This window comes from Ictalurus punctatus, chromosome 2, assembly GCF_001660625.3.
Source record: "Ictalurus punctatus breed USDA103 chromosome 2, Coco_2.0, whole genome shotgun sequence".
In the NCBI taxonomy this organism is placed as follows: domain Eukaryota; kingdom Metazoa; phylum Chordata; class Actinopteri; order Siluriformes; family Ictaluridae; genus Ictalurus; species Ictalurus punctatus.
Genome location: NC_030417.2, coordinates 16556918 through 16570317, shown reverse-complemented (window position 1 = coordinate 16570317; position 13400 = coordinate 16556918). Strand labels below are relative to the sequence as shown.

At 35.1% G+C, this 13400-nt stretch overlaps 1 protein-coding gene and 1 gene segment (V, D, J or C); both read right to left on the bottom strand.

Annotated features, from left to right (window-relative positions):
* Nucleotides 1-1057: 1057 nt before the first annotated feature.
* Nucleotides 1058-1611, bottom strand: LOC108275502 (Ig heavy chain V region 914-like). The segment is given in 2 exon segments: nt 1058-1458; nt 1548-1611. Coding segments are annotated over 2 exon segments (447 nt in total).
* A 9521-nt stretch (nt 1612-11132) lies between these two features.
* Nucleotides 11133-13400, bottom strand: part of LOC108277513 (uncharacterized) — a 262355-nt gene continuing 260087 nt past the window's right edge. Inside the window, exons 17-19 of the mRNA XM_053677649.1 lie at nt 12961-13284; nt 11746-12033; nt 11133-11429 (exon numbers count right to left, since the gene is read on the bottom strand). Coding sequence (XP_053533624.1) covers nt 11356-11429; nt 11746-12033; nt 12961-13284 — 686 coding nt within the window. The 3' untranslated portion in view covers nt 11133-11355. The remainder of the gene's footprint in view (nt 11430-11745; nt 12034-12960; nt 13285-13400) is intronic.

Here is a 13400-nt window from a genome sequence, read left to right as displayed (position 1 = left end):
TGCCCTACTGTTGGATGGCGCTCTCATCAACTGGAGGCTACATTCTGCCACTGAGGACGACCCCAAGCAGTGCAGGCTGGAGATTGCTGAGTATGGTGCCGCTTGAAGGACCATGGAAATGGTTTTGGACCTCAATTTCACATGAACAGCTGCACTATGGTGCTGGAACTACGGTTGCTGCTATGGCCTTAGGACTGCATTTACCACATAGAATTTTGCACTCAAGTCTCCTTTGGTGAACAATAGGTTAGTTCAATATAACAGACTTCATATAAAAACCATAATCAACTTTCCTTTACTTTTACTCTAACCGTTGTTGAGGATGAGGATGAGGATGGGTTCCCTTCTGAGTCTGGTTCCTCTCAAGGTTTCTTCTTCATATCATCTAAGGGAGCTTTTCCTTGCCATCATCACCACTGGCTTGCTCAATAGGGATAAATTCACACACTTAAATCTGTATCTTGTGTTTATATGTTTCTGTAAAGCTGCTTTGAGACACTGTCCATTGTTAAAAGCGCTAATCAAATAAAATTGAATTGAACTCAACTTTCTCTAATTTATTCATTTAGTTAAGGGGTGACACAGAGACCTGTTTGAAGACCTCTCCACATCATCTAATATGAATAATAAACAGATTAGAAAATATGCTGTTATTTAACAATACAAAAGGTCTAATAACTGGTACAGTATAATGAAGCTTTCTGTAAGAAAATGTTTATGTAATATTTATGGAAGGAGTCTCCAGTGTCAGCATTTTGTAACAGTAAGTAACTCTTCAGGACAGAGGAGTTTGTGCTTTCTAGTTTCTCAGACTGCTCCCATAAAAACACTAAATAACAAGTAAACTACCATAACTGCTGGAGAAGCACACCTACAATAACACTCTTACAAATTTGCAATCTACTTGCTTAACTGTTTAACGTGCACACCTACTGTACAAACAAAAGAAAAATTCAATATTATATTTAGTTAAATGGAAAAATAATTACACACAGTATTCATCACTGTACTGATAGAAACAACTGATTTTATGCATGTTAGTAATAATATACACTATTCATGAAAAAGTGTCAGTGAACACAGTATGTACTGGTGAGTTTTCTGCACTGGGTGTTTTTGTACAGGGATGTTGTTGATCTGTCTCACTGTGGTAACGAGCGCAGTAATACACAGCTGTGTCTTCAGTCTGCATGTTCTGCCCCGTTAATGTTACTGTGCTGCTGGATGTGTCTCTCGAAACCTGAAACCTGCTTTTCAGTTTCTCACTGTGGTAAGTGCTACCACTACCACATGCTAATGCGACCCACTCCAGAGCTTTTCCTGCAGGTTGTCGTATCCAGCCGGTACAGTAGCTGCTATCAGTTAATGAATATCCAGACACTTTACAGGTCAGAGTCATTGACTGACCAGGGGTTAATACTGTGGATCCGGGCTGGATCAGCTCAACACAGTGAACACCTGTTAAAGAAAAGTTATTTTAATGTTATAAAAGGAAAAAGCTATAAGTAACCAAAACTGTATTATATGACAGATGTAAAAACACTTACGGTGTACGGTTGCCAGCAGCAGCAGCAGTAGGGATGTAGAGATCATGGTGTGTGTTGAAGCAGAATAAGTAAAAGCTCTCGGTCTTCATTGCTTAAATATATAACAGAAGGATATTTGCATACACTCCTTATCTTAGAGTAAATTTGATTCAATCATGCATATCTGAACCAATATACGTTATTAATGTATGTGACTTTTTATTTTCATATTCTCTTAATGCATAAATGTGTCTATACAAATTAAATGAATTCATGCCTCAGGATGGCATGATATTGTTGATCCATTACCATGTTAGAATGAGTGCATTAATATAAACCTGCGACTTGCCTTGCAACCAGGAACTACTGTCAGAGCTGCTATTATAGAAAATTAATCCACACCTTCCGATTAATCAGTATTTAGAATTGTACAGTGCTGTGTTATAACTAATATTGTAGATTGTGTCCTTTTTGTATTAATATCTATTAGAGATTTAGTAGAGTCACCACCAGAAAAAAATCAATTACTGAAGATGAATAAATGAATGAATTTAGGTAATTTATTAAGCTTGCTTATTGACTGAAATAGTTTTAAATCTTAAAAGTAACACTGCTGCTAAGAGAAGCTTGTGAATTTTATTTACTATGATATCTGTCCTTATGTGTGCATGAAGCACAGATTTGATGAGGTTTTAGCCTATGTAACATGACAAGTAACATTTATGGATGGAGTCTCCAGTTTCAGTAAATTTTCTGACACAGAAAATTCTTTAGGACAGAGGACCTTGCACTTTGAGGTTTCTCAGCAACATGACAAGTTGCATTTTATTTTCTTATTAATTTTGAGAGTGAGGCAAGAGTGTCACGATGGAGAGTCTGACAAGTGCAAGTGCTGTTGAAACAGTTTAATAACACACAACGTCCAGTGCACAAATCCAAAACAGTAGGCAGAATCGAGGTCACGGCAGGTCAAATAATCAGCAAACAGGGCAGCAGAGAAGAGACAAAGTACTAAAACCAAGAACAGCCACCCCCCAAAAAAAAAATAAATAAAAAAATTGACAACGGCTTGATAAGCCAGCGCGAGAAAAACTTGATAAGCCAGCGCGAGAACAGCATTACTGCGCAATGTTTGTGAACGAAGCTCTCTTTTAAAGGGTGGTGTGTGTGTGTGTGTGTGTGTGTGTGTGTGTGTGATTGGAAACAGGTGACAGTCATTAGTACTCTGGAACCTGAGAGCGTGCCGGAATTGGGAGTTGTAGTCCGCTTCTGCCATATTTGTAGGCGACGGTGAATTCTGGGAATTGCAGTTCCGAAACGGCGTGGACATGACAAAAACAGAGACAGGAGAGGGAACAACTGTTTATAACTTCTGTTATATAAGTGATAACGGGAACTAACTGGTTTCACAGATGTTCCACAATAGTAAATGTAATTAGCCTATTAATAGATAAAATGTATAAAGTGTTAAAAATAAACAAAAAAAATGTTAGTATTTTAAAATTGTTGTGTTATGAGAGAAATAACCCACTTTGGGTTGTGCTGTTACTGCAAAACATGATGGTAAATTCAGGGTGGTAATAGTAAGTCCACTTCACATTGGGACGCATCACATTACACCGTTAGATGATTTCCTATAACAGCACACCCCAAGTGTTTAATTCCTTAATTAGAGTTATTTTAATTGAGCTAAATCCTTGTTCAAAATCATTCATGTGACATTTATTATCTATCATCAAAAGTAAATGAGGAAATATTGTTGATTAGGGATCTCTAATCCAAACAGAAGAGTGGAATGGGCTCTAAAAGTGTTTTCAGCAGATGAAATGAATCAGCAGCGCCACTAATGTTTTTGTACAGTGTTTCCTCATATTTTTGCTACTCTGTTTCCCATGCGCACTAATACACAGCTGAGTCCTCTGCTGTCACACCAGAGAGTTTTAGATACACCACGCTGTTGGAGTTATCTCTGGTGAATTCTGTTCTCCCTTCAAAAGATTAACTACCACTGTCACTGCCATCAGTGTACATGAATGCCATCCAACATTTAGAGGTAGACTTGAGCTGAAAGAGGGAGGTTTCATGACCCTTTAAAGAGTGTTACACAGGTGCATGTGCAATAATTATTTATGGTTCATTGAAAAAGGATGAAAAACATTGTTAAAACCTTTTCCAATAAAGATCTGTAAAGCTTATTTGGATTTTACAAAATTATCTTTAAAATACAGTCTCCTGAAAAAGGGGCATTTCTTTTTTTTTCTTTTTTTGCTAAGTATACAATTCTGTTTAATCTGAGTGTCATGATGCTGGATGCAGTCATAGCAGAATGTGAAGAGAGAGATTGCCTAAATGTGATAGCAACAGACTGAGATGGTTGAGTTTGCACAGACTGCCCTCTAGAGGCACAAAAGTCCTGTTTTCAAAATATCCAGAAATAGAATGAGGAATATTAAACAAAAAGATTAAAATGTTCTTGCTGTCTATAAAAACTTCTCACATGGAGCAGCAAGTATTCCAAATTGGAGTATTTGTATCACCACAGTTTTAAAGAGAGAAAGCACTCAGATTCAGTATCAGTGGGAAATTAAGTCATTTATAACCCTGTCTTTATGATGTAGTTTGTTCTTCATTCTCTGTGAAGTGTGCTTCTCTAATGTCATTTAAATCCAAAATAAAGAAGCTTCCTAAAAGTTTATTTAAAGCGACTAAATACACTTATATCACAGTACTGCTTAATTCCTGAGTCTGATTAGTCAGAAGGTGTTGATTACTTTTCTGTAACAGCAGGTCTGACAGTTCTAGAAAGGCACATCACAGGATTATATTAATTAGCTTACTGTAATAGTTTATCATTCCATAATAACAATGTACATATGCATTGCATGATGGGCGTTCCACATAAACAGATTTTAAAAATCTTTGTAATATGTGCTGATATGGTGAAATTTGCTAAAATTCAGAAACACCCATCAGTCTCCTTATTTTACAGAGGTGAGATTTCAGGAAATGTTACTTATTCCAGATGTTCTTCTAAGCATAGAGGAAAATTATAGAGTTCAGTATTAATCTCAATGTTCCTTAGATCTAATCCAGTGATGATGGAAATATGAGTCAGTGTGTGGCTACAGCATGCATATGTTTTTCTATTGACACCTAAGTAGAAGCATCAGTGTGTGTAGCGGGTGCAGTAATACACAGCTGTGTCTTCTGTCTGCAGATCATAACCCTCTCTGCTCCACAGATGCTGCATCATGGCTAACCCTGTGCTCTGGTATGCAAAGAAGTTTTCAAGTGGGGAAGTTTTGCATATGCATTTGTATATTGTTATGCTGGTCCATTCAAAACAGACTGCTGGTTTCAATAATTAATAAGTTTATTAATAAGTTTTAATAATCACAAAGAAAAATGTTATTTGGTGCTGAACTTGGTTTGTATTAAATAAGACAGAACAGTTCATTTTAAATTTAGTACTGTAAATAATCATCTCCCACTTGTCTCAAACAAAAAATACTTAATAGACTTTATTATATGGGCATAGACTTCAGTCAATGTCAAACATTTGTCACTAGGAGACAACAATGAATTAAATAGTCCTTTATACATTTACAGTAAGATCTTTGTTGTGATCAGGGTTGCAGTCGACCTGGAGACTATTCCAGTATGATGTCTTTTGCTTTTAGTTGATGTTGTTTACATATTTGTCTTCAGCTTTAAACACCAGCCAGAGATAATTAAAAGAAAATGGCTAAGAATTTTACAGATGAATTTTGACTGTGAATGGGGGAAGATAAAAGGAGAGATAAAACTGAGCACTAAAATGAATGGATGTTATAGCAGAGTAAGTGACTAACTATCATAGCCAAAAACATTCTTTATATACCTGACTATTTAAATAGGGCGTGTTGTGTTTCAGATACAATCTGTTCACCGTCACACTCCAAATACTACTAAGGAGAGATGTTGCATAAGGCAGAACTGCAGGAGGATCAAGTTCAGGGCCAATGATCTATCAAGCCTGGAAGTAAATATAAACTGCAGTACTTATATCTTCTGTAGTCAGTTTTCTGGATTTGTGCATAAGTGTGTGTTCACCAGTTTCTTTGTACTCCATTATGTAGCAAGTATTTTTTCCCTAGTGTTTTAAAACAAAATTTCACTTGATTTAAAATCTTGAGCTTTACTTTACATTACAATTGTGCTCTGTGCTGATATGGTGAGGTTAGGAACATAATCAATTTCAGATGTGGTAAGAGTAACTCAGCAGTGCTTCATAACACCACACTGTTGTTGATTATTTTGAGGACGCATACAAGTGTTTTGATCCTTACTAACACAGAAATGCTTTTTTATATGGAGTGTATTTCTACTTTTAATATTTGGAAAATATTTGGACTTTTAAAAATGCTTTCCTTATATATATGTTCGGAAGTGACTAAGATTCTTTATTTAATGATACGCTTCCATATTATGAAGGGGTTTGTGTAAAGTGCTGCAATCTCATGTGTCACTGTGCTTCTCTAGTGCAGTAATACACTGCAGTGTCTTCTGTCCTCATGGTGTTCATATGCAGATACACCTGCATCTTACTGTTGTCTCTGGAGATGGCCATTAACTGCACTGGAGCGGCCATTAACTGCACTGGAGTAATACTTATCACTATCATACTCGATAGTTGCAACAAATTCCAGCCCTTTTCCAGGCATCTGTCTGATCCAAGCTATCCAGTAAAGTCAAATCCAGATTCTGTGCAAGTCAGTTTATGAGACTGATCAGGTTTGATGTTCACTGAATCAGACTTGATTAGTGTCTGAGTGCAGGAATCTGAAATACAAGAATATACATATATTGGTGCTGCAGTTAAAAAGAAAGAAGTAAAACGATATTATATTTTAAATATAAAATAAATGATAATACTAACATTGAATGAACATTGCTAGAGCAAAGTAACCAGAATCAGACTCAAACAATGTCTGAAATAAAAGAATACACATAGTTAGGTGTTAAGATTGAATGAACGTTGATGGAGCAAAGTAACTCAAAACTCTGCCTAGTCCCATCTCAAAGAATTAAAACGATCACTGTTGCTGTCAATAAACACAAACTGTTGGTGTGTTGTTGAGCTGAACGTATATCAGCATAAATGGTTCAAACGCAGTATATCATTTGCATGGCACGGCCACTAGAGACTTAAAAACGATTCACAGAGGAATAGCCATGAAGAGAAAAAGCTTACTTTAAAACTCCAGCTGTGTTTCATTCTGTCAAGTCCATAACTGCTCTTTATTCATTAGATATCATGTCCTTTTAGTACATCACTGTGTATCACTGTAACACCCAGAAGTTTTCAGATCACTGATAATTACTGATTATATCGATGAGTGGATAAGGTTCTAAGTAGGACCCGACGACAGGGTGTTTCACTATCAGAAAGGGTTCTAAATAGAACCATTTTATGAAGAACCCTTACTTATCTAACAATTCATTCATTTTCATTCTATTCTTTTCACATGGAGCATGTTTTTATATATTTTTTTTAATGTGATTTCTTTCAAATGAATCTTTTTTTTTTTTTTCCTGGATCATGTTCGTTTTTTTTTTACATCTGATCATATTATTCACCTGATCTCACATGTGTTTACTTGCATTCTCATGTACAACTAATTTTCTATCTGTCTTTCTGATTCAGGTGTTTCTGAAGTAGTATACTGTAAAATGTTTTACAGAAATAATGTATACTCTCAAAAAGTCATTTTCCTTGGGACTGGGGTGATGGGTACATGTTTTGTGTCATTTGCTTTTTTTAGTAAAGTTTTAAAGCTATATCACTGGTTCTTAAGATCCAGCTATGTAACCTACATTAAATATTTTTTTCTAAAAGTACACTATTTTGATATTTTCAGCTGAAAGATATATACTAAATATGCACAGTTAATGGAACCACTCCAAAGACGAGAAAGTACAATTCAGTTCCTTTTTTTTTCTGAGAATACAGGCCACAGATAATCCCTAATAAATTTAATAATAAATATCTAACGCTAAATAAAGCCAGACTTAAGGTAAAATGTATAACATTGCATTTTTTTTACTTATATTTTGCTGCTCAAGGCCAAAGATAATATGTAAAAACAATTATTTGTCAAGAGTTTATCTAAGTGGCACAGCACGGGGGGGGGGGGGGATGGGGGGGGTGTTCACCATTGTGCCAAAATCATTCTTTGAAAATCTTCTTTCTTAAAACGTTATAAATAATGTCACATGACCAAAATGGATCGAGGAGGGAAGCGTTCTGGGGCGCAGAACAGAAAAACAAGGGGAAAATGAAAAACAGTGCATTGAAATGAGGACAGCAATGTCCAAGTGGATAAACAGAGATTGGTAAACTTAACCTATCATTTTTATCACTGTATGTCTTGAACTTAATCAACATTTAATGTTATTGCCTGAGAGGGCAAAGGGATTAACATTAACATCAGTTAATTTCCGAGTATCTCCCTCGCTCAAAAAAAAAATCAATTCAATTCAATTTTATTTACAGAAACCTATAAACACAGGATACAAATTTAAGTGTGTGAATTTATCACTATTGAGCGAGGAAAAATTCCATAAGATGATATGAGGAAGAAACCTTGAGAGGATCCAGACTCAGAAGGGAACCCATCCTCATCTAGGTAACAACAGAAAGTGTGAAAGTAAAAGAACGTTTATTATGGTTTTTACATGAAGTCTGGCATTAGGATGGATCAAGCAGGTCCGGAGAGCAGAAAGGGTCAGGATCACTGGCATCTCCATACAATCATGTGTGGCTCAACAGAAGGAGAGAGGGAGATGGAGGGGAAAAAAAAGTCGTATGGTATATTTTTAAAGCAAATGGTATATATTTTTTAAAAAATCATTAAATAAATCAGTATGTTAATGGTATTTATTAAAGAAATCATTGAATAAATTAGTATGTTAAGGTCAAAAGTAAGACCTTATGTGTAACCAATAGGGCTATATGAGATCATAAGAGAGAATGTGTTAATCAAATAAGCTAAAGTCAGTGAGATCACTGAGCGCCCATTCTTCAGTTACAAAAGTATCTTTTTCTTCAAGGCTTGCTGTTTTCTTACAAAAGTTATCCTCTGCACCTGCATAAAGACACTGAGGTTGTACTATGTCGTTTTAAGTCTGTATCTTTAAAGACAGTTTGATGTTAGGGATTTCTTAAGATGTATTGTTGAAATCCAAGATCTAGATCGGTAAAATAAAAACTTCTAAAAAATATGCTGACTGAACTTGCACCCCCTTTATAAATAAGATATGAAGAAAGAAACATAATTGTGGTGAGTCATCAGAAATGTGATCAAAAGAAAACATGGGAAAGCCCAGCCTAATGAGATCATTTTTTTAGTACTGTATAAAAGCATGAACATTGATTGTACTCATCAGATGACATGAAGATACCGCAGCTTTTATGATTCTTCAATAAAAGCCTGAATTTTGGCAACTTAATCCCCTGGACTGGATTTTTATTTTGGCTAAGGTGATTTTCCATACAGTAGCAGTATGTTTGTGAATGGGTGTTCGACTTACATTCGAGAGAAACAGGAGATAAAATTGAGCCTCCCCACCAAACATAACCAAGTTATTGGGCTTTTCGCCTCATCCTCTGTTAATGCAGACGAGCATGTAATGTCTTGCAGCATGCAAGACATAATAATTTAATAATTCTGGAGGCTAAGTCATTGAGTTGCTTCTGATTGAGAAGTTGCTTAGAACTAATCATTTGGAACATTTAAGCATTTTTTCTGCTTCTGGTTCTATTGAAAATAATGGTGCAGATAAAATGATGAAATTATTTTTCATAAAAAATGAAATATTTTTCATAAAAAATATGTCTTAAAGAGCTGATCTACCATCGCTTTTAGTTTTTAATAGTTTTAAGCACTGTTAAAAATATATTTTTGATAGTTTTTAATCACTCTCATATATGCAAGGTAGTTAACGAAAACGATTCACTAGGCCGATTCTATATAATTCATATAATTATGCTATAAACAAACACTAAAGCATCCTCATAAAACAAAATGCTTAAAAACATACTAAATGAAGGATTTTTCAATGTAAAAATGCTCCCTGTGAGTGTTAGCAAGAAAAAGTATGTGAACCATTTAGAATTCATTGGTTTTCTTCATTACTTGGTCACAAAATTGAATTCATTTCATCACAAGTATAGACAAACACAATGTGCTTAAGATAACAGCACAAACAATTATAATCTTTCATGTCTTTCTTGATCACATCCCATTAAACATTCACAGTGCTGTGGGAAATGTAAGTGAAAAGTTTGCACCTCCAACTCTTGATGCATCATGTTGCCTTCTTGGGCATCAGTGAATATTTTCACTCTTTGTAATAGTTGTGTACAGGTCCATCAATTGTCCCCAGTGTGAAAAGATGGATCTGAAAATCATATAGCCGCTGTTGGAAGGGGTCAAATATGCAGTAGATGCTGGAAAACCAAAGAATGCACAGGACCTAGAGGATTTTTCTGAAGAACCGTGGGCAGTTTAACTGCTCAGGGCAAACAAGGGACTCATGAACAACAATCACAAAACATAAAAACAATTGTGGATCGTCCATGTAACAACAACAAGGTAGTCACTTACAAAGTTCACTTACTTTTTCCACAGCACTGTGAATGTTTAATGGGATGTGTTCAATAATGAAAGATTGTAATTGTTTGTGTTGTTAGCTGAATCACATTGTGTTTGTCCATACTTGTGACTTTGATGAAGATCAGATAAAATTTTTTACAAATGAATGCAGGAAACCAACTAATTCCAAAGCGTTCACATACCTTGTCTTGCCACTTTATAGTTTGTACAGTACAGAATATATTATCGAGCAGGGGCGTAGTAGCCAATAATTCTGATGTGGGGGAACAGAATGTCAAGGGTATTCTTTTTTCTGACCTTTGTCTAATTGCACTGTATTATTTAAATATTGCGAATTGTGTTTAGTGTACATTGTATTGCATATACATAGTACACAGTATATAATATCACACATTACTCAATTCTATTCTATTCTATTCAACAGTCCAAAGTTCAGAGAAGAAATTGGGGGCACCAACATTGATCTTGCATGCCCCTCAGCAAATACTGCATCCCTGCCCATAGTATACTCCCACCCCCAACACCGATTGACAGGTTTCTGTGAAAGGCATAGGAAATTCAATTGGATTTTCAATTACATTTGAATTTTGGCAGGCTCCATACACAAAACTGAGGAAGTGAAATAGCAAACAGGGTAATTACTATTGCTATTTCAATATGACAGGGTCATAATGCGTAACACACAGGAAATGCAATTGCAAATGGACTTTGCATTTCCATTTGAAATTGGAAATGAAAATGCAAATGTAATACACAATTAGCAATTGCATGTCACAATTTATGCATCCACAAATAGGAAATGCATTTGCAAATACAGTTTGCATTTATATATATATATATATATATATATATATATATATATATATATATATATATATATATATATATATATATATATTGTCTGCAAAATTCTTCCATATAAAAAAAAAACATTACTAATACAAATGTAATTGAAATTAAGGAATGGTTTTGAATATATACCCTTCATTTGAATAAACGTCTCAAAAATGAAACAACAGCTGATAGACACCCTAATATTCAGCATCAAGTACATTTATTTTTTTTCTTTATTTATTCAACTTGTTACTCACTTGCATCTATCAACTTAAAACTAGTCATTAAAATTTTCAATCAAACAAATACAGCAATAAAGCATTATTAGAATCCTTAATCTAAACTCTAGAAGGTGCCGTCAACAGCTGCTCATACTTGTTTTCATCAAAGTATATCGTCTCTTCAGTAAATTCTGTAAGAAGAAAGGATTTTTAGTTATTTTGTCACCGTACTTGAACCTAAAGAGAACCTAGAAGTACAGATCTGCTTCATACTCCTACTTCAAAAATCAAGGGAAGAGGGTTTTTTTTTTTTTGTTCTCAGATGAACTAAAAGTATTTATACTGATTCTGATTGGTCAGTAGTTGTTGAGTAATTTTAACTTTTGTCTATTGTAGAAATCAGAATTAAACACTAAAGCTAGCATTGCTAGCATTCTTCAACAGAACTGTACATGATACAGGATAGATCCCAGGACTATAAGATTCTAGGGAGAAAAAAAAAGTCACCTTTTTTGGAGATGTCGCGAGTAACGATGCCAGTGATGTGCTCGACAAGGCATGTGTAAGTGTCACCAGGTGCCCATTCAGAGGCCTGGACCTTCAGATGGCTTTTAATGCTGAATTTCCCATCAGGCCTTTTGGCAGAGCTGTTGGTGCTGTCATCATGCTGTACACTCACACTATTTAGGAGCCAGGTGATGTTAATGGCTGAAGGGCTATAACCGTACACCAGACACACCAGTTTATTTTGACCCTGCAGCAGCTCCACAGAGGGAGCATTTTCAGTCACAGAGGCTGGATGATGAACCAGGATGAGGTGTGGAAAAAAAAAAAGAAAGATAGATTTTAGTGAAAGCAACAGTCAGATATTGCTTATAGTATAAAAGGTTTAAGTATTTGATCATGGGATCATAAATCAGGTTTGGAATCAAAATAATATCAAAATATCCTCTGATTAATTTCTATCAAATATACATGATGCATTGAAGCCATAATATGGCTTTAATAAATAAAGGCGTAAAGGCATAATATAGCAAATAATAAAGGCATAATATAGCAAATATAGTATAACAATTAAATGTAGTACATAACACAGTTGTTGAATTCTTAAATCTGATTGGTCAGAATATTTTTGCTGTTGTTGTTTGTTTGTTTTATTTTTACCGTATAACAGTGCTACTCTAAGAGTAGATCCGGCTGCAAATAAAATCAAAGGTTTATATTAGTTGTTACTATAGAAAATATAACATTATGTTAATACTATACTATTAAAATCTTTATTATGAACTTTGTGAAAAATGTGTAACCATTAACATGGTAAAGCTTTCTGCAACTAGCTTTTTATTTAAAAAATAATAATAATAAGATCTCGGTGCTTTTATAACAGGATGTAAGGCTTGACATAATGAAGTTTCACTTTTTAATTAATAAAAATTGCAATCATTGACAAATTGCTTGGTGTAAGAAGAGTAAAACACACCGGAACATGCTGTTATAGGGAAAAAAAACATCTTCAGGGTGGCAAAAGTAACTACACTTAGAGTTAACTAACAGTTTAGAGCATGAAATGTTTTCATTAATGAAACACTACTAAATAATAGTCTACATTAGATCATCAGTAAAGTCATGATCATGTGTAATTCAGATTAAGAAACTTGATATAAATTATAAATAAATTAAACAAGCTGCTCCACCAGAGACAGGATGTGACATGTTACTGACCGTATACGTTGTTAATTGAGTTCCTGATTGGCTTTTCAGATGACTCATGGCTGACCACACAGGAAAAAGTGCCATCCTCCCTTTTTGATGCTGGTAATATCAGTGCGCTGTGCATGGAATAATCACTCCACGCAGAGCGAATGCCGACTGGACTGTTTATGAACTGAGATGCATCCAGCCGGCTGCCATTCAGCTCCCAGTGCACAGAGATATCAGCAGGGCGGAAGCCGTCGATCAAGCAGAGAAGATATGTGTTGCGAACTCCTGACAGATCGTCATCACTGGGACTGAGAATTCGGACGGTGGGACTTTTGCGGTCTGAGGCTACAAATAATTTTAAAAAAGAGCTAATATCAGCTCAGAATTGCAGCAGTTATTTCAAACTTATTAATTAGCAATAAATTTGTATCTTAAATAACAGTTATGCCACTGAATTCTTC